The sequence below is a fragment of the Psittacula echo genome (assembly GCF_963264785.1).
Source record: "Psittacula echo genome assembly, chromosome: 1".
Taxonomy (NCBI): Eukaryota; Metazoa; Chordata; class Aves; order Psittaciformes; family Psittacidae; genus Psittacula; species Psittacula echo.
Window position 1 is genome coordinate 48,769,252 of NC_137735.1, and position 21,578 is coordinate 48,790,829.

Here is a 21,578-nt window from a genome sequence, read left to right on the forward strand (position 1 = left end):
GTAGATATAGTCCCCTTCACTCACTTTTCTTCCTCTTCCGAGCTGTATTGGAAGAGCGTTTCCCATAATTCTTTATGCAAATTGGTTACAGAGATTGTGGACCGATCTGATGAACTTGAGCAGCACTGCACACTTCTCTCTTTGCTCCTGGCCTTGCTTCCAGTGTCCTTATAAGACACAATGTGGTAGGGCTTCCACTCATTTGAAAGAACAAGATAAAATGGGACAGAATATAGCTGTACTTTAAGTAGAGAAATCTATCTAACCTTAAAGTGTATAACTATAAAGGTGAATCTAAAGTTCCCCAAATGAAATTATCAAATATATTTCAAGCACATTCATTTCAATTTGCAAACACTTGTACTAAGATCTGTGGGCAAGAAACATCTTTTGTGCTATTTTTACTCAATGATGATTTATTGGATTTTTTAATCATTCATTACACCAATTAAATTCAGGGAGAGAGAAGAACTATTAGTGTCAATGGGATAATTCAGTTTGTTCTTCAGATTGAGCTTGCCTTAAATAAAACTTTATTTTTAAAAGCTGCTTCTGCAGCTAAGAAAGAAATAGGTAGTGCTAGCTCTGTCCTGAAGCTCTGGCAAAAATAGGAGTCGGGGACAGAGGTGAGAATCAAGCTACTGACAATGGTTGTGTGCCGTGATGCTGTATAAAGAACTGAAGCCTGTTACTACTTTTTTCATTTCTGAGAGATTAAAAATTTTCTTAATTTCTTATTATTTCATTATTAGTTTATTACATTATTACGTATATTTAAAGGAAGAAAAATGTAGGGTTTTTTTCAGCATTTCAACAAACTATGTGAAATTTATCAGACACATTGATGTTTCATTGATAAATAAGTTATTTCCCCATGCCTGGGATGGATTTTACAGAATGAAGTTTGTCAAAGTAGATTAAAACTATCTTTCCCCTGTGAAACCTCCATGCATTCGGGATCTGGGACAAATACACAACACCCACCCCCTACCCATGCTTGATTGCATCTAAATTTGATGCTTGCTCAAAAAACCCATCAAATTCTTAACATAAGTGTATCAGGACACTTAGGCAAAACTATAAAATGGGTCAGGTAGCCCAGAAACAAAATGACATTGGTTTTGTTGTTTGGAACAGAAATAGGGTCTTATGCAAAATACTGTAACAGGGATTGTGATGCAGAAGTTGCATCCAGCTCCTTCATCCTCCTCAGAAAGCAGAGATGAGAACCAGGGCTAGATGCTAATTTTCCACCCATTTTGTCTTCAGTGCATTCTGTCATTTAAATTATTATATCAATCCATATTTTCGACAATGCTGGCATATTATTAAGTGGGCAATAATAATAAATAAGGCAAGTCAGTTTCTCTCTTTATTTTTGTGCAGAGGCCCAAGATGTGTAGCACGATTTGAATATATCGGAGATCAGCAAGATGAGCTCAGTTTTTCAGAAGGTGAAACTATTATCCTGAAAGACTATGTAAATGAAGAGTGGGCCAAAGGAGAGCTCAGAGGCATATCTGGAATCTTCCCCTTGAACTTCGTGGAAGTAATTGAAGATCTGCCTGGAATAGGTATGAATATGTTTGCAAAAATCTTCAGGAACATGGTTTTGTACTGCATGTGTATAGGAGAAAAGTGCAAAAGGACAATGAATGCGGGAAGGAGGTAGAAAGAGAGAAAAGACACATTAAAAAACCCAAAAGGAATAGTAGTTCTTAAGAAGCTATTCTTAATAATCACTTTAAAATCTCTATCATTAGTAAGGTTTTGAATAGTTGGTGCTGTCATTCTAAGTTGTGTTTTACTTATGTAGGTACGGGAGCAACACTAAAGAGCAAGGTGGAGGTTTCTTCTTCCCTTCCTCAGGTGGGTGAGGGCCAGAATTTAAACAGCATTTTCATAGCTTTCCATAGACTTTCTATTCTAATGTCAGACTAGCTGCACAACTTTATCCCTGGATGTAACACAACGCCCACAGCACACAATGCTGCTTGGTCCCATCTTGAAGTCTGACAGTTGGCCTAAACTGATTGAATTCATAGCTCCTGGCAAATTAACATCAGTAAATTCTTATCCTTTGTGCTGAAGCAAATTCTTGTTAGCTCTATTTTAAGTATTGCTGCAGTGGTCTAATTTTGACTTGATTAATCCTGTCCCCTGCCATCAGTGATAAAAAGGAATGCGTCTGAGCCCAGATGAAATTCTGTGGTAATTGCTGAAATGCCATTCTCGTCTACATCTGCAGCAACGCTATTGTACGATAGAAAGTCAGGACACCCGTGTTCTGTACAGCTGCTTTCACCAGCATCCATCAGCTTATGGGCACCATTAACGCTTCTAAAATTAATGCATTTCTTCTGTTCACTTGAATAGAACAACAGACGCTCAGTACAGTGGTGTGAAGCGCTTCATGATTTCACAGCAGAAACCAAAGACGATTTATCCTTTAAAAAGGGCGACTGCGTCGAAATACTGGAACAAGTAGATCCAGAGTGGTATAGAGGAAGACTGAATGAAAAGGAAGGGATTTTCCCAGCAGTTTTTGTTCAGATCTGTTCAGGTATAGTGCTCCTACTAGATGGCAATTCATTATTCCTTGGGTTGTGACAGTCATGGCATTTGGGTTCTGGGAGAACCCAACTATTCCATTGCATTAACAAGCCACACACCACTGCAGTCCTTAATATCTTAAAGCTCAACTAAGTAAGTGTTGAACCACTCTTTCTAATGGCAATATAATGCTCTAGTCAGTAAGTTATCTGGGAGGTAATACAGATTATAGGATGGTTTAAAGTGAGTTTAGGCACAGGCAAAACAGGACTCTTGAGCTGCCTTTAGTAGGAATTCAGGGGTACAAAAAGGTACAGGGGATGACTGGAGAAACAGGTTCTCCCTCAGCTGAAGAAAAACACTGCAGCATAGGCAAAGAGCTGGTAGAACTGTAAATAACTACAACTGGTGCATCCTGGCACAGATCTATTGTAATGCCCTTGGTGAAGCAAGGAACAAAGGCTGCTTGCTCTCCCAAAGCTTCTGTTTGGTCCCCAGATCACTGCAGGCAAAACCTTCACAGAGGACATAAAATGTCACTGTTTTTTCCCATCGCTTTTGCAAGTAAAGCTATGAGTGAAAGTTGACAGGAAATAAATTCCACCTAACTGGCAAATAGCACATACCAAGTGCTGCTTCATCTCCAAGTACAAAGAGGAAAAGACAGCTTTTACTAGATATCATTATTGGAAAGTTAAGCAAGTGAACTTTCATTTTAGTCCTTGTAGAAGCAAAACCATGAGAATGTGTTAGTACTGTAAAATGAACTGATGGCAGTAGAGATTTTGATTCCAGTAGGACAGTGAATTTACCAAGTAGCAATAGTAATACCGTCTGGACAACCTGTAGCACAGTAGTGGGGAGAAAACATGGGAACGACAGAAAACTAATCTGGAAACAGATTTATTTCATTCGAACCCAAATAACTTGTCTTGTCCATGTTCTGCAGCCAGGGTAGAGCTGTCACAGTCTGTAGGAGGAAAGAAAGGAAAAGCCAAAGCTCTTTATGATTTTCATGGAGAAAATGAAGATGAACTTTCCTTCAAAGTAAGTACCTCTATTAGATGTTTTTCCAAAAGGTCTTATGCTGCTGAAGAATGCTAAAAAATAAGATTTATCCACTGTGAAAGTAGGTTTGGAACAAGAAAGAACAAAGTACGTGTAATAGGAATAGATATTAACACATTTGATAATGGCCTCTCAACGAATTTTTGCCCTTACCACTTCTGTTTCATATTGGCAGTCTTCACTGAAGACATTGAAAAGAGGTCAGGAGGTACAGAATTCCTCTGACTTCTCTGATCCAGAAGACATGACAAGAAACAAACCAACCTCATTTTGCAGTACTTTCAGTTCTTGAATAGTTGATATGGTCAAGGGAACATCTTCTTTTTAAACCATAAAGACAGCAACAAGAAGGAGGATGATAGTAAGAGTGCCAGTGCTACAGCAGCAGTTACTCTAAGAGACACCTAGTACAGCAAAATCTAAGTTGGGCAGCACAATACAAAGTTGTCAAAGGAACAAGGGGAGAAATTAAATACTTGGTGGATGCCCAGATAGTGTTAAGAAGCATGAACAAGAAACAGTGAGCATGCCCTTGTGGATTCAAAGTCATGATTTAGCTAACTGCGTCCTCAAAAGCAAGTTTCTGAGAAACAAGAGACTTATACAGCAGGCCCAAAATTTTGCGTATCAGCTGGAACATGCTATTTTCCCTTCTAAAATAGCAAAATAATAAGTTTTGGCTCTAGCTGCTTGCAATGCTGAAAGGAGAGATGTTTTTTTAAAGCAGAAAAGGGGAACAGAGGTACTGGCAGAAAGGCCAGGGCCATGACAGTACCTCAGATGAAGGGTATGGCATGAGATGATGAAAACAGGCGGAAGGATGAAACACACAGGAGCTGCAGATTATTTTAAACAGGCACACTGAGATACTTAGATGATTGTTTTCCTTCTGGGAAGAGGACACTTTCCTCTGGAAACTTTCCAAGTGCTGGGAAATACTGGGACTAAATTGAAAGAAGGAAAAAGAAGGGAAAGAGAAAAAAAAGCTGAAGTGTTTTCAGAAAAGAAACCCTAATAACAGCAGGGAAACACACAAATAACAAGTGGGGCAGGGAACCTGTGAGACAACTGTCTTATGTACCTACCTGCCTGGAGAGCTTCAGCAACACAAGAAGTTACCCAGCAGTGCTTTTTCAGTATAGACAAGTATTTACCCTAAAAGAAGCTTCAGCTGGTTTGGACAAACAATCTCAGAGATACAACCAATAGAAGAGACTGGCCGTATCCTACTTCTATTTGATTGGTATTACTTACTTCTGAGTACATCAGCTATGCATGTGTTGGCATTGCAGGGTAAGCTGCACAGGATCACATTACTCCTTCTCTTACAGGCAGGTGAGATAATAACAGAGCTGGAATCTGTGGACGAGGACTGGATGAGTGGAGAGATACAAGGAAAGTCTGGGATGTTTCCCAAGAACTTTGTTCAGATTTTAAAAGCACCATGAGTGTTGCTTCTCTTTGTACTCCCTGCACACAGGAGAGAATGTTTTCTATCCTAAAGGCACAGCAAAGACATCAGTGTGTTTTGACTATCAATGTTTTGCACTACTTTTTCTAGACAGTCATACTAGTATCTTGAAGTCAAATAAGAGAATTGGAGTCTTTTGTGACAGTGTATATAGTCAAGCTTCATGAATGCTCCAAGAGCAAATACAAGCAGGGTTTTTAGTGGTTTCCAACTAGGGAAATACTGTGGTGCAACACCATTTTAACTTAAAATAGCATTCTAGTACATTTACTATCTGGTATTATATTTATCATGCACAAAGTCTGCATAAAGCTTCGTCAGGCTTCTTTCAAATCTTTTTTAAATCCAAATTTAAAACCTGTTTTTTAAGATCTAATTACAGAAGTCAGTATGTAGATCAAGTTTGATATTCAGGTTTCATTACTGCTTGGCTTCCACATTAGCAGTAGAATCTGCTTGTTTTATGGCTTAGAGGATAAGGAAGATAACTGATACATCATAGCAGAAAAATATCAAATCTAATTCAGGTGAGAGGGAAGACTCAAAGCAAATCCTTGTGTAATATTCTTATTAGCCCAAGCTGCTCATACAGGAAGATCACAAAAGTAAAAATTTTAAGTATTTTGCTTCTCAATGAATAATGTTCAAATTGGTGTGAATCATCTTAGACCTCCTTCCCCCAAAATCCTTTCCAGATATAGGTTTACATTTTCCTACTGCCCACTGTTCTTCAAGCACCATTGTGCCCTTCTTTCCCAGCTGCAGTTAGTTGTGACAGACAGCATTTATTGAGCTTTCTCAGACCCTCTCCATGCAGTAGCTGCACTATTCCAACTATTTACCCCTCCACCCCCTTCGTGTAAAGTGGAAAGCCAGTCTTTGCTTAGCCTGCATTTCACTTGCCACTCAAGAACTGGAACATACTTCAGTAACACCATTCCTGTCCTTAACATGAAGAATATTATACAGCCTTGGTTTTAGCTTTCAGCAGACATGGGATTAGTTTCCAGTTTGTTACCACATACCGACTATACTGAGCATCATTATAAATGGTCTGTTGAGGCCTTAAGGAAAACACGCCTGGCAAGAGGTTACTTCAAGCAAAGTCATTTAGTGAAAAGCAGCAGTGTGACTTGAACAACAAACTAAGGGAGACATGGCTGAGGTAACTTCATGTTATTACCAGAAGTTCCTATAAATTCCTTTTCTGCAACACCTGGCTTCTGACAAAATAGTTGAACACATTTTGATAAACTGCAGTAGAAAACACTACCCTGCAGTTGGCTCTTGCATTGCTCACTGTATTGCAGCACTTTTTTATGGCAAAAAGGAACCAGTAAACTGTAAGCACGAGTCTTTACTGCAGAAGAGATGCAGGTCACTAGGTATTGGGATACTCTTACAGGATATTCTTGTGGGTCTGGAAGATCATGTTGCAAAAGGGCCAACAGTTGAGTGGTGAATGGAGACTGGAAACTAGAGGCATCGTGACTGATCCCGAGATGCTTTTAACTTAGTCACATACCTGCCTACAACTTTACCAATGGGAGGTGTAGTATTATGACAAGTACCTGCTGCTGCCAAAGATCGGGGTGCGTTTAATTTAGTATCTAAGCAAACTGGTGAGGACAACCCTCCCCTCCCTGTGCTCTGCACTTTGATTACCATCACAGCAGGCACAGGACTCCCCCACAGCAGGGAACAGGCTAAGTGAGCCCAAGGAACATGTAGCACAGGCATGAGGGCCTCAGCACCAGTTTACTCTGCACAATCAATCATAGTTATGCCACAGTACGTGCAAATACAGACATAGACCTTAGTACTCCTTTTTTTATTTCTCTAGAAGCTTCATGAATGTGAAATGTTGTGTATTTAAACTGCAGCAATACCATTCACACAACTGGGGGAGGCAGATCAGTTTTAATTAAGCAGAAACTGGATTTCTGCTTTCATTAACGGGATTAACATAGAAACAATTATAAATCATGTTCCCATCTTTCTAGAATAGCACATGACAATTTGTATACTTATTATTCAGTTTTAACATCCCTAGCAAGCCTGTCCAGAACTCCTGTGGAATCAAACTTCAGTGTAAGTAAATCCACCAAGGACAACCTTTCCCACTCCCCCCAAGCTATCCTGCCAGGAGATTTAAAGGTTCTTGTTGTTTACTCCAATAAAACAGCCATCTCTATCTAGAGAAATCCAAGGAAACACAAAGCTGTCTAGCTTGCCTGACTCCTGCAAGCCCACTGAAGGCTTTTCAACCCCAAGCTTTGAGTGGGTCACCCTGCTGAGAACAGGCTTCTTCCACCACGACCTGGGCCACTGTAGTCCCTGACTCTCCAGTGATCTCAGTGTGAGGAGAACAGCAGAACCAAGCAGAGCCCACACCAACACAATATCCAGGTCCTCCCAAGACCCACCACATCACTGCGTGGTGGATGAGGCTGAAGTGTATGATGTTTACTTACTGTTTGTCTGGCAGTTTTCTAAGATTTTGATACAAGTCTCAAAAGTAGAACTGACTTTTTCTATTTTTTTTTTTTTTTTTCAATTTCCTCTTCCCCTTTTTTATAACTCTGTATTGACCGGGTTTTTTTTTTTTGTAATTTCCACTGAATGTTTTAAAGTCGGTGCCTGACTTAAGCCACTGCTTTATTTGAACCGCCTCCTCCCTATCATGCAGGGCAGGAAGAGCAGCAAAGCCTTATCTTCAGAGCAAGGAGTGCCACCTAAAGGCTGCTTGCATTACTGCAGGCAGCTACTACAACCTAGCTCTTAAAACCGAAACAAGTTCCATGCTCGGCTTTTACAGGAAGGGATTTTCTTAAGACTGATTCCTCATGTCACCATGAAGCTGCATACTGATGGTAACGTGAAATTCCTAAGGTGTACAGTACAGAATCTGCAAAAAAGAAGGGAGAATGAGGTGGAGCACAAATCCTATCTGCAATATAGTAGCAAATTTCAGCTGTAGCCTTGAAATTCTGCTAGACCCCACATACATTAGTATGATAGTAAAAGCCTCATTTATCAAAAACCTTTTCTGTTTGACCTACCCTCTGGAGATAGCTTCAGGAAGACATCTGTGTTATGTGTACAATTAAGTGTCCTCAATAAATCTTTGTTAAGTCCAGTAAACTTGTTATGGTACCTCTGTAAATTAAGAATGTATTTAACCAATAAAATTTTTATAATTAAGTCACAATGGCATTGCAGTTGGTGAGCCCTGAGCTTTCCACAAGTTTTATGGATCTCATTCTGCTTAAACCCAACAGCAACAAAAACCCCAAACAAAAAAACCTAATCTTAACAACCCACCCCCAAACCAACAATCACTTTGCAAGTGGTCCAGACCTCTCAGAGAATCATGATGGCTGTAACACAGTTTATTCCAGCCCTCAGACTCAGGTGTGTTTCACACTTACGACCTGCAGCAGTCTGTATTTGCTACCTGCAGCAACCAGCTGTCATTGCAGGTTATCACACAAGAGTGAAGCATTACTCACCATGGCAAGATCATTTTGAGATGAATGCACAGGCTGACCCTGGGCTGATGAGCAGTTCCTCAGGCATGCTCTGCTGATTGCTCCTATTCATATATGCTTTTTCAGCTGGTATTTGTACAAAGAATACAGAGGATGCACAAAACTCTCCTTCCTGCTTACTTCTGCCCTGTCTGAACTCATGCTGTAATGCATACATTTACCCACAGTGCCTACATGGTAATGCCAGCAGACTGCTGTTCCAAAATACAAATTAAAACCAACATGAATAAAGCAAGTTCTTGTTCTTTCCCCAGATCCTCTTGAAGTAACCTTTTTGCAATGTACACTCCTCGGACATACAGCTGAAGGAAAAAGTAGCAAGATAAAAGGCACAAGTTCTCAGAAATTACTCCTTCAGATTCTAACTTTTCTAGTCCAGAGGGTACAGGCCACCTGTAGTCCCTTTGGATTTATTTGGTGGAACTACTGCCAAGCGGAGACAGCACAGGCAGCACATGTCCATTACTAGAAAGCAGACAGATATTACTCTGATGCAGATACATATGTACACACCTGCACTGAAACTTACTGCAGTAGGTTCAAAGATTACCAATCCCACCACCTGTGCTAAATCAGTTTTCCAACTCCAGTGAAAAATGCTCATTTTTGTTGGGAAGCAGAGACATTTGGTGTAATATATGGCTTCCAAAATTTAACTGTGTGGGACTCTTGGAGGAGAATGACATCTGCCTGAACACTACAGATGGAAAGAGTAAAGCAGATTCAAAGTGGCACCATTCCTTCTGCCTGTTTCAGCATCGTGACAGTTTCACAGACTCACTACACTTCCACTTCACAAACTAAAAAGCAGGATGAGCAGGCCTGCATTTACAGTCCAAAAAGATGGTTACCTGAGTAGTAAGTCATGGGCTGTTTTAATATCATTCCCCCTATTAAAACATCAACTTGGAATCACAACATGACATCCCATCTCTGCAGTCTCCCAAATAAATTACGAAACATATTTTCATTTTGCCCACAATTTGCTCCATACTAGAATTATCAACCAGGAAAAGACAGAAGTCCCCAACATGGAAGAGTACAGCCCTCACGGGTGGCACTCTTAAGTCCCCCTAGTATCTTTGTTGCAACAGTAGCATTTCATTACTTTCCTTCATTTCTTGTCCAAAGCTATTTCAGAGCTGACTGCAAGAGCTACCACTACCTCAGAGACCTTCCCAGACAGGTCAAAACCGTTTTATTCTCAGATTTCAAATCACAAACTTCCAACCAATTTAACAGCACAGGTTTAGGTTTGCTGCCCAATTCTAATCAAAACATGCCCACAGTGCGCAATACTCAGCCAGAAATACACACGCTTTCAGTTTTTAAGCCTGCATAAGCCAAACAAGCAGCAAAAATGCCACCGGATGATGGCAAAAGCACTCAGAATTACTCAGCAAATCACTTCAGTTGCTTTATGTTCTGAACATTGACTTTTGCCATTTCATGGCAGAATTCTTCCCCCTCAAGTTTCATGGGTTTTTTAACTGTGATTACACCTACCCTTCAGTTTTCACAGAGGCTGAACACACAACCCTGCTCCTGAGCATATTCTGCACTGCCCAAAACCCTGCTTCCCTATCAAATAGATTTATTTGACACCTTTTGACTTTCAGAGACCAAGTCTATCCCATGAGAGGTCATATCAAACTGCCACCAAGCTTAAACATTCATGATTCTCAAGGAAGCAGTATGGGTAAATCCCCAAAACTTCCCTGTATTAAACTCCCAGAAACAACAGGTTTCCCTGTGTGGCACTCCTATTTCCCTGCACAATGCTCCTCCTTGATGCACCTATTACCACAGCAACCTCTGCACATGCCCACAAGACTTCTTTTGCGAGGACCAAAATTCCTGGGAAACCCCAGCATTCAGAACCCTTAGTATTGTACTTCCCTCCTTTCAAGAAGGACAGTCTGCTTTCTTCTACCCGTCTCACACCACCAGTCATGAAAAGCAGATCTCCAGAAGTTTAGGGTTTTTTACTTAAATTAAGGCAATGGGTTTTACCTGATGAAAATCCCGTGCACACACCCAGTGCCAACTTGGTCTAGCAGCAATACAAGCAACCAAGCAATAGCTCTGTATATTAGAACTTTTATTTTCCATCCATTTTCAGTTTCAGACAGATTCTTGCACGGGTGGCTCGTATCCGTCAGCTCGCTCTACTTTAGTGCCTGCCTCGTCCCCAGAGGGTTTGCCAGCACCACCACCTTCTCCATGCAGCTCCATCAGCTTGCCCACTAGAAAGAAGTGTTATAAACAGTGAGAGATGCACATATTCAAATAGTTTTAAATTACTGAATTGCTCATCAGATACAAATTAAACCACCAGAAGATTCAATGGGGGCATGATCAAGGCCACTCCAGAAGGCTCACGCAAGGAGGTGCTGCTGCAGTAACTGACAGTCAAACAAAAACAAGCAGGGAAGGAAGTGCTACACCGTGAAATTGCAAATTAAACTTTAAAGGAAGAGGTAAAGTCAACAACAGGCTGCTGCATTATATGGGAATGTCAGAAAATGGGAAGATAGAATCATTCCATGTCATTTGGGACCGAAACATTTTGTCATCACTCATTCCCAAGCCAAAGCCTTTAAGCATTCAGCAGCAGTTTCAGGCAAGAATACAAAAAGCTCTGAAGTGCAGGAATCCTGCTTGGCTCTCAAGTCTGAAAGCCAAACACTGGACTAGAAGGCCACGCTTCTTTACTAGTAGTAAAGAAGCTATTGAAGCCTATGATGCTGCTTTAACATATTCTCCAAGAGCAAATGCGTTTTTAACTAACAGCTTCCCACCTCCTCCTCTAAGAGCATCGAGGTCTGCAGTAACTGACTTACGTTCGAACTTGGGCTTCTTCAGCATCTTAACCTTGCGGACATAGACATCGTGAAGTGGGTAAATGGACTGACACGCCTTCTCTATATCTTTGCCAATACTGTCTGGGATCCTGAGGAATCAAGAGGACAGCAGCCCAAAAACATTAAACACTGTTCCTGCTTCTTCAACAGCACAGGCTTAAAAGAATTCTTAAGCATACATAATATTCTGCAGAAGCCTCTATCGTCAATACTACCTTCACTCTGTTCTTTAAGTACATTTAGATTCCAAAACATTTTCCTTGCAGTATTAGAAGAAATACAGTATAAGCATGCTCATGTTGAGAGTGAATGTGCAACTTCTGGAAGCAAAAACTACACTTTAGAGAACGTCCTTCTATCAGAAGAACCCAGAACATTCACAGCCTCAACTGATCAGTTACAATTTTAGTCTGTAGAAACATGAACAGAAAAACCTCAGGAGGGCCTAATTCTACATTTATGCAAACTTATTTATGACGGTTGATGGAAGCCAAATACTGTGTAGAGATTCAGTATTCGAAAAGAACAGTGTGCTGGGTTTTCAACATGAGAGGCACTTTGCCTGATCCCTGCTAAACACTATGTGAAGCACCTGCAATCCCCAAGTACCCAGGGGAAACTGGCCAACAAGTAACCATGTAAACTATAAGGGAGAAAAACCCAATAAAACAGAGGCAGAGCTTACAGCTTATTGACAACTTCTTTCAGGTCATTGGTTTGGACCTCTCGGGTCATGATTTCCATCATCTTCTTGCGGATCTGCCGCACCTGCTGATGCTGGGCATACGAGGTCTTGCGGATTTGGTTATTGCGCTTCTTTGTGAAACCCACGCAGAAGAGGCGCAGCAGGTAACCATCGGTCGTTTTGACATCTACATGGGCTTCAATCATCGTCTAAAAGAGAAACAGTCATTTACCATCAACATGACGGACAGGTTTCTCAACACGACCCACCTGACATTCACTAACATCTGCTGCTGCCACTGCAAATGCTGCTGTACATGCATCAGTGGCTGCCTCCTTTCCCTGAGGCACTGACAGCAAGGCAGACCTCACGCTTTACACACCTGCCACTTTTTGACCATGGAGCACATTTTATCCCTGGTGAGGTCCATTCCATGGAAGTTGGTCAGACAATTTTTGCCCTGAACGTCCTCAGTTACCAGCTTAAATTTACGGAAGGCAACCTCATCATTCTGCAGATCAGCCAGGCTCACTTCAAATACGCGACCCTTCAGCCCATCAGAGGCAATTTCTGTGTTACGAAACAAAGAAAACCTTTCATTAACATTAGAAACACATTATTCAAATCAAATACTGAATTTCCATTTTATGGTTTCTAACAGTAAGGGATGCCACTAGCTTCACAGCTCTGAAGTTCATATGCCTCTTGACCAAGATCAATTCAACTCCTAGAACCAAATAATGTATTTTGTTAACTTGGTGAGGAATCTTTTTAGGGTAATTGTATCAGGCACTAAACACAAATACCAGTACACAGCAGATCCCAGGATACGTAATAGCTTTGGGGTTGGTGGTATTTTTAAATGGAAGTGGTTACAAAGTATTTGGAAATTATGAACAATAACAAAAAGAGAAGCATGTGCTCGGCAGAGCTAAATCAGCAACAACCATCTTGAGTACAGCTCTAACAACTAACCATTTTAACACTGGCCGACTCATGCTTGGTTTACAATGACTCTTTTTTACTTCACATGTATACAGTTGAAAATAATGCTCATCTTTGTAACTTTAAGTGAAACTAGAATAGTATAATGCAACTATTTAACCATTCTACACAGCTGACCTTCCAAAAATACTGATGCCTCTTATGTGGATCACCCTGCATTTCTAACAGATGCTCCCCTTTCCTGAGGTATGCCAGACCACACAAAAAGCCTTCACTATTCAGTGACACATGTACCTGTGCTCCCATGAAGTTAGCAATTCCAGCTCTAGAGATCACTTTACCTGTAAGTTTCACATTTCAGTCTCTTCAAACATGATGGTCTTTATGGAATCATAGAATAGTTAGGCTTGGAAAGGACCTTAAGAACATCTAGTTCCAGCCCCCCTGCGATGGGCAGGGACACCTCACACGTCCTTATCGCCCAAGGCTCTGTCCAACCTGGCCTTGAACACCACCAGGGATGGAGCATTTACCACTTGTTTGGACAGCCTGTTCCAGTGCCTCACCACCCTCACAGTAAAGAACTTCTTCCTTGTATCTATCCTGAACTTCCCCAGTTTCAGTTTAAACCTATTACCTATACCTAAACGACTATTCACTACAGTCCTTAATGAAGAGTCCCGCCCCACCATCCTTATAGGCCCTCTTCATACTGAAGGCTGCTATGAGGCCTCCACACAGCCTTGTCTTCTCCAGACTGAACAGCCCCAACTTACTCAGCCTATCTTCAGAAGGGAGGTGCTGCAGCCCCGATCTTTCTCCTCTGGACTTGTTCCAACAGCTCCATGCCCTTTTCTTATTTTTAGGATACCAGAACTGCACACAGTACTCTTTTATACCAGTCTCCACATCTGCCTCTTATAATCTGAATGACTCCTTAGTTCCTGACATCCCTCAAACTCATCTCATCAGGTTACCCCAGCACCAGTTCATAAGAAACTTCAGGTGTGTCCTTCTGTACCCTAGCCGCATTCTGGTACTCCTGGACAAGCAAGGAGCCCACTGTATTAACATCCCTGCAACCAAGCTTATTTATTTAAACGCTCTGCCAACTTCAGAAAACTCATTCAAATCAAGCAATTAAGCCTTTCATCTTATTTTTGAACTTCCAGGTTTATAACAATATGAGTAAAAACTATTTGTCAGCAGTTCTTTAATTCTCACTTGGAGCCAGCGCACGGAACAAACACTTCTCCCTTTACTGCATAAAGCCCCACTACTCACTAGTTCCTTGAGTCCTGGTGACGAGAGTCTTCCCGATGTTTCGGATGTTAAACATTGCTGGTGCTTTGACATCATACCAGTCCTTTTTGGAGAAAGGATCAACCCTTAATTTAAATAAAGCAGACAAGATTCGTTTTACTGACTTTTCTTAAATGAAACTGGGCTGAGTAAGAACATCCTCCCCATATGCCTTGTGAAATGGGAATGAAAATGGCAACACTTTGTGCTTTCAAGTTTAGTTTAACATGAACAGGATGGCAAGTATGTGACTAGTGACAGCACTACCCACTACAGGGGGGCAGCATTCAGTTTACTTCAGAAAGACGGAACTGCAGAAACGTCATGAAGCTGAAATGACAAGCTATACAGCGCTACAATTCCAGCTACTGCTCAGAAGCGATACAGGCTTTTTAACTTCCCTACGAATACCTCATTTCATTACTTGACTTCTGCAGTCAAAATACACCACATACAACGAAGCGTGTACCATCACCACCACTCGGGAGCTCCTGCTTCCACAGCAAGCAAACCACGCTGCATCCACTAGGCCTGGGTACCCAGCTCGCAGCACCCTAGCCTGGGCATAGACCGGTGCCGGAAACGGGGCACAGCCCTGACACTGCCCTCCCACTCGCCGGGAGCGCTCCCCGCACCGGGCACATTGCGGGACTACGGGACACCCAGCTCGGCCGGGACCCGCGCTCCCACAGTGGTCCCCAGCCCTCACCTCCCTTCCCGCTGCCATGCAGCGAGGCCCGCGCACGGCCGCCGCCATGACAGCAGCGGCCCGCTCCCGGCCGCCGCCATCCGCCCCGCATCCGCGGCATCCCGCCGCCGCGACGTCCTGCCCGGTGCCCCCGAGCCCCGTGCCACCCCGTCCCGGCCGCCCTTACACTTTCTTCTTGGCGCCTTTCTTGCCACCCTTGGTGAGCCGCTTGTTCTTGCCGACCGCCATGGTCCCGCCCTGGCCACGAAAAGACCGGAACCACCAGATCGCGCGGGATTGTACGAGAGTGCGGCTGCTCTCTCGCGAGAACTTTGCTGCTCCTCTCCGGGACGTACCACTGCGGGACGGGACCAACGGTGCGGGGGGTAGGGGGTGGAGGGGGAAGGTGGGAGGGTGGGGCGGGGATGCGGTAGCTGCGGGGCAGCTAAGCTTGTTCTTCCGCCTTGAGAGACCCTAGAGCCGTAGAGATGTCACTACAGGGCAGGGCACTCTCCGCGTTCATCATGGCTGGTCTTAGAGCTTTTCCAGCTCTTTTGGGAAGAGTGGTGCCTCTCCCTCTGGAGGAGATGCGCGCTCTATGCAACTCCATGAGGCTCTCCCTGACGGTCGAGGGAAAGGGTCTCATTGCTAGTTCCTGCCTCAGTGGAGCAGCGAGGACCATGTGAGGTAATGGTGGGGCACTTCCGAGGGGCACAGGGGGAAGGGACAGAGCTCCTGAAGCACTGCAGGGCAGCCATGGACATACCACATCGTGCACGAGGGGCAGGAGCATCTGACAGCTGTCCCGGAGGTGATGCTGACATACTGCCTCTCCGGGGAACCGAGTACCTCTTCGGGCACACAAGGGGACCAAGGTGTCCTGCCCCTCTATGGGACACGTGGCCAAGGCCAAATGCACGGTCCAGAGCAGCATGGGCGGGGGGCATCCCAGGGGACTTCCGCAGCCAGTTATGTGCTTCGTTAATGACTGCCTAATGACCTTGGGGGAGGGCACCAGGCGGAGTGGGGCCTCTCCTGGCTGCCCGCATAGATCCGCTGGACCTTGCTCTTTGTCCTGCTCCTCCTCCTGGATCCTTGCCCGTTGGGCCCAGTATAAAAGAGGTGCAGAGGAGTGGGAGGGATCCCGGAGACCCCAAGGCCATAAGGGAAACTGAGGCACACACACAGGTGCGCGTGAGGGATGTGCAGGGGACCAGAGTGTCTGCGGGAGGGCACTGTGAGGAGCCCAAGTATCCAATGGGGAAGGGTGGATATGTAGGGGATCCAGGTGCTGGGGTAGGGGGTGGATCTATAGGGGTTCAGGGGGGATCCATGGGGAACACAAGCTTCTGGGGAGTGGAGGACTGTAGGGGACTCAGGTGTCCATGGGGTGTTCTGTAGGGGACCCAGGCATCCAGGTGGAATCCACACATAAGCCCAGGTGTCCAGGGGGGGTCCACATGTATTTTGAAGGGATTTGTAAGGAAACCAGGTGTATGGGAGGGGGAACCTGTAAAGGAATCGAGCACCCAGCATGGGGTTTCCAGTCGGGATTCCAGCAGTCCTGATGTCCCTGACCCCACTTCCCAAAGGTGCCAATGGCGGGCTGGGCTCTATGCATGGCCCTGGTGCTGGCAGCACTGTCAGGAGCGGTGGGTGAGACCCGCTATGAGAAGTTCCTGCGGCAGCACGTGGACCATCCCCGGACATCCCCGCTCTCGGCACACCGCTACTGCGAGACCATGCTGGCGCGGCGGCAGGTGACGGCGGCCGGCCGGCCCTGCAAGCCCTCCAACACCTTCGTGCACGCTCCGGCCGAGGAGCTGGTGGCTGCCTGCACGCAGGCGCCTGATGCAGCGGGATTCCACAGCACCCCGATGCCCATGGGCATCACAGCCTGCCGCCTGCGCGGGGGGAACAACCGGCCCCCGTGCTCCTACCGGGCATTGCAGGTCCAGCACCACGTGCGTGTCTCCTGCCGTGATGGGCTGCCCGTGCACCTCGCTGGCACCTATGCTCCTCCCCAGTGAGGCTTGACATGGGGGGAATGTGGATTCTCCCTCCCACTGGAGGCTCTGTTAAGGCCTGCAATAAAGGAGATGCCACAGGCCTGGGCTCTGGCATCAGCTTCTGGGGGACCCTGCGATCCTACCCCTCTCTGGGTGCTCCCAATGCTGTCCAAGGTGGACGTGGCTCCCCATGTGCCTCATAAAAACCTGAGCTTTTCCAACCTCTTGGGTGTCCCATAGCCCCTTAGGGTGCCTCCAACGTCTCCTGTGCCCCATAGATCTCCCTTTTGTGGGTGCTCCACAGCTCCCATGGGTGCCTCATCACACCCCCCAGGGTCTTCCTGATGCCCTGGATGTGCACCAAACTCTCCTGTGGTATCCTGACCCTTTGGGTGTCACATTGCTTTTCTTGGATGCTCCATAGCTCCTGCAGGATCTTCCAACCTCCTGTATGCCTCATAACCCACTGGGTACCCTCAGCTTCCCCAATGCCCCGTAAACCCTCGTATGCCCCACATTTCCCTCTCCTACATGCCTCTGACCCTATCTGGGGCCTCTCTGGGGCTGAGGCTGCTCTTAGGCCGCCTTGGCACTCCCATGGAGCCAAGCACCCTGAACCACCACCCGACGAACACTGGACACACAAAACCACCACACATGCACACACAACATACACTGTGCACACAACACACATAAATGCACAGCAGCCTCACAACACAAAACATACACACAACATACACTTCTACACACACAATACAGAAGCACATACGCACAGCACACACTCTGCATGCACATGCATACACAAGTATTTGCTTGGGTTTGGATGGGATTTCGTGTGTTTCAATTTATGTTCATCACCGCTTGTCCTGCCACTGGGCATCACTAAGCACAGTGTGGCTCCCTTCTCCATTCCTCCCCATCAGTACTTACCAGTATATTGGTAAGCTCCCCTACCTGAGCCTTCTCCAGGGAGAACAGTCTGAGCTCTTTCAGCCTTTCCTCTTATCAGAGACGCTCCAGTGCCCCCACCATCATCAGCCCTTTGCTGGACTCTTTCCAGTATGGTCATGTCTGCTCTTGTACTGGGGAGTCCACCGCTGGGTCCAGCAATGCAGGTATGTCTCAGTGGCGCTGAGCAGAGGAGCAGGACCACCTCCCTCCACTTGATGGCAACATTCTGCCTAAAGCAGCTCTTTGCTCTAGTCCTGTTGCTGAGGGAGCCCCGAGGACTGCAGTGGAAGCGCTGGCAGCACTCGTAACTTGTAGCCGAGGAGGAGGAGTGCAAGAAATGACCTTCCTGATGCCTTTCAAAATTGCTCCCTGGCCAAGAGATCTCTTTCTCCTGTGCCCTGAGTAACTCGGATGCTCCTTCTCAGAATTCCGTGGAAAGGCACTTGGAGGGTGCCCTTAGACTGGTGAGCTCCAGCTCTCAGCACTGCCCCAGTGAGGAGAGCTCTACTGCCTATACACTGGAGAAGAACTGGGGTATTTCTGGGGCATCTGGAGCATTCCTGTCCTGGCAACTCCAGGAGATTCACATGGGAGGAGTTGGATGGGCTGAGCCTTTCAGGAGGAAATGCTTGGGGTCTCTGCAAGTACAAGGATTTGATTGCTGCTCTGTTTCTTTCTACCTTCATTCTCAAAGGGTTGGAGGAGGACTCCAGCCTCTCCTCCCATTCCCTGTCAGCTCAGGTCATCTTGACACAGAGAGATTAAAATATCACCACTGTGATTTACCCTATGAGCTTTGCACTGCAGGCTCCAAAGAGCATGGGAGACACGGAAGCACCCACACTGGGGAGTCAGCTCTGAGCAGCAGTTGCAGAGCAGCATTGCCAGTTCTGGGATGCACTGCACGCTGGGTCTACCTGCTTGTGCTGGAAAGTCTGGGTTGTTCCTGGCATCTCGCCTTTGCCTGAAGAGCAGCTCCACCCCTGCCACACATCCCATCCCATCCCATCCCATCCCATTATTGTGCTGTTAGTTCACCCCTCTGCTGTGTTTTCCTCCAAGAAGCAACATTGCTTCTTCAGCATATGTTAGTGTCTGTTCTTTGTGAAGGCTAAAGGGAAAAAAACCTCAGTCACAAGAGAATCAGGATCATCCTGGCAGTGCTAAGACATCTACTCTTTCCAGCAGCCAGTGGCAATGCAGATCATACCCAGGTACTCTGTCTATGAGGCAAAGCACCAGTCGATCTCCTGGCTTCATAAAAAGGATCAGAAAAGCATCCTCCTGAAGGAGATGCCAGGACAAGAGCTGGCTCTCTTTGCAGCTTGCATATCATGTGAAACGGGATGGAAGGGGAACAGCATGCAGCCCTAGTCCTTTTTCCCCGTTACTGGCTACTGTGCATGGTCCTTGGAGCTGCATATCTCTTGTCTCAGGAGCTTTGGCATGAGGTTGAAGGGAACCAGCACAGGGGATGGTCTCCAGTGATGTCAGTCCCTATTGTAAATGTCCCAAAACCTTGGGAGGTACAAGAAGATCTGTCTCCATCTGGCCTTGGTCTCAACACCAAAAGAGAATAACGAGTTCCTAATAGGATTGTGCCTTGAAAACAAATCACCTCCCTTGCCACTGCTGGCTCAAGGAAGGGCCCAAGGCTGGTCCCTCACTTGCATTAAGTTCAGCATCCTTCCCCTCTCTCCTAGGGCCTCATGCTGCTTCTGCTTGCCAAGGAGCCAAAGCAGAACTGAGCCTGTCCTGGGCTAATCTGTGCAGCCAGCAGGGCACGTCCCTACACACAAGAGTTGGCAGGGTGAGAAGTGCTATTGACCAAGCGATTTCATATAACAGCATCTCCAGAGAACCAGGTTGGCTTTTGGACCTGGGATATCTCCCAGCTTCGAGGGATGCTCCGAAGCACGGAGGTAAGGTCATCAGACCACTGGGCAAGAGGGCTGCTAGCACCACTGCCTGCCCAGTGTTTGTCTTGGGGCTTTCGATCTCAGCATCTTCTCATGTAGGAAGCACACAACCTCCCCACCAAACTCATCTGTGCCACAGATGCATCAGTCAGCAACTGTGCCCAGCTCCTAGGAATTTGTCCTCCATGGGGATAGCAGGCACTGGCAGAGAGCTCTCTTGTCACCCTTCTTGTGCTCATGGACCACTGGGAGCCTGCGCACAGGGAAGGGGGCTGGCAGTTGGCCTAGGGGCAGCACAAGACAAGAGACACCCCTTTCCCCACGCCGCAGTGCTACTGAGATGCATAGGTCTGTGGTGCTCCTCCAGCAATTGCTTCTCAGCACTGTCCCTGTGGCATGTGGACCCCAAACTGTGTTCCCAATTAGACATGTCCTGCGATCCCTGCTCCCCCTGAGCGGGTGGCCTGCTTGGGCCCCAGGGTGCAGGGTCAGCTGTGTTCCTTGCCACATGGTGAAGAGGGATGGGCCATCCCCTCTATTTTCTTGCATAGGACTCTGGGCACATCGGGCAAGAATGCCTGCTAAAAGGAGGGGCTGCTGCCCATGGCATGCTGAGAACAGCACAGGCAAGAGGGAGTAAGCCAGCAAAGTCCTCACACTCAGCTGTGGCATTCATCCGAGGCTTAGGTGTCGCTTTCCCCACAACAGCTACACAGCAGAAACCCTCATAGACTTCTCCAGTTCATATGTTGGCCTAGGACCCAAAGCTGCAGAAGAAGCCTGAGCTACCATAGGCGAAAGTATCAAGAAAGCATGGAGCTAAGAGTTTCTGTTTACCTGAGAGCAAGAAGCCACCCACCAGATCTCAAAATAATACAGCGGAAATTGCTACAGGACTATTGTTGGCTTCTGCTCTGCTGGTACTGTGCTGCTGCAGGGTACCAGAACCAACACCAGAGCCAGTCTTGAGTGCCCAAACTTCAGAGAAAACATTTTGAGCACGTTAACGTCACATGCTGTGCAGGCCCTGTGCCAATACCTGTATCAGTGTTCGTCACTAAATTGAAACTCAGCATGCAAAATGGATCCAGCCTTGGTTCATGTGGGTTGGATGTTTGGCTACTCCCTGAGTCCTGCTGAGTACCCAGCCTAAACTTCACAAGCCACTCACCCCACACGTTATCTCCCCGTTATCGCTCAGCTTGGATATACTATGGCCAGGTCCTGTCTCCTTTAGTGCTGTCCTGCAGAGCTACCTCCAACACACTTCCTGCCTCCATGCTTAGAAACTGAGTCATCGCTACATCTTATCTCTGAACAACATGCTGGGCTCCTTCAGGCAGGTTCTCCAGCTGTTTCATCACCCTGCTGAACCATGTGAAACCACATGCAGCAAGCCAGGGCCAGACTTTCCAAGGTGATGTGTTCAGGATGGGCCACAGGACAGTGGTTCCCAAGCCAGATGGCTCCTGCCACCTCTGCTGGAGGCAAATGGACCCAAGAGTCAGATGCAAGAAAGGTGGTGTATAACAAAAATCCCCAACGGCCACAGTTGGAGCCATCCCACATTCT

The 21,578-nt window shown here is 46.0% G+C and overlaps 3 protein-coding genes across 3 annotated transcripts in view; 2 read left to right on the forward strand and 1 right to left on the reverse strand.

Annotated features, from left to right (window-relative positions):
* Positions 1 to 5,069, forward strand: part of SH3D19 (SH3 domain containing 19) — a gene marked incomplete at both ends in the record, with an annotated part of 82,201 nt that extends 77,132 nt beyond the window's left edge. The window contains 5 exons of the mRNA XM_080638921.1: positions 1,387 to 1,574; positions 1,817 to 1,869; positions 2,377 to 2,563; positions 3,503 to 3,600; positions 4,953 to 5,069. Coding sequence (XP_080495047.1) covers positions 1,387 to 1,574; positions 1,817 to 1,869; positions 2,377 to 2,563; positions 3,503 to 3,600; positions 4,953 to 5,069 — 643 coding nt within the window. The remainder of the gene's footprint in view (positions 1 to 1,386; positions 1,575 to 1,816; positions 1,870 to 2,376; positions 2,564 to 3,502; positions 3,601 to 4,952) is intronic.
* Positions 5,070 to 10,727: 5,658 nt separating this feature from the next.
* On the reverse strand, positions 10,728 to 15,416 carry RPS3A (ribosomal protein S3A). The gene is made up of 6 exons (XM_080638922.1): positions 15,315 to 15,416; positions 14,422 to 14,525; positions 12,575 to 12,762; positions 12,193 to 12,401; positions 11,487 to 11,596; positions 10,728 to 10,889 (listed from the first exon to the last, which is right to left on the reverse strand). Exons 1-6 carry the CDS (start codon positions 15,374 to 15,376, stop codon positions 10,768 to 10,770), a joined length of 795 nt encoding a protein of 264 aa, XP_080495048.1. The 5' UTR covers positions 15,377 to 15,416; the 3' UTR covers positions 10,728 to 10,767.
* A 1,309-nt stretch (positions 15,417 to 16,725) lies between these two features.
* LOC308229046 (ribonuclease CL2-like) lies at positions 16,726 to 17,157 on the forward strand (the record flags this gene model as incomplete). Its single annotated transcript, XM_080632808.1, has 1 exon — positions 16,726 to 17,157. The coding sequence occupies one exon, from the start codon at positions 16,726 to 16,728 to the stop codon at positions 17,155 to 17,157; it is 432 nt and encodes a 143-aa protein (XP_080488934.1).
* Between the last annotated feature and the right edge of the window lie 4,421 nt (positions 17,158 to 21,578).

Coding starts and splice junctions, on each gene's coding strand:
- RPS3A (XM_080638922.1), bottom strand. CDS start 15,376: ATGGCGGTCGGCAAGAACAAGCGGCTCACCAAGGGTGGCAAGAAAGGC. Junction 12,763..14,421: donor CACCAGGACTCAAGGAACTA/GTGAGTAGTGGG, acceptor TTCGTAACACAG/AAATTGCCTCTGATGGGCTG. Junction 10,890..11,486: donor GAAGAAGCCCAAGTTCGAAC/GTAAGTCAGTTA, acceptor ACTTCTTTCTAG/TGGGCAAGCTGATGGAGCTG.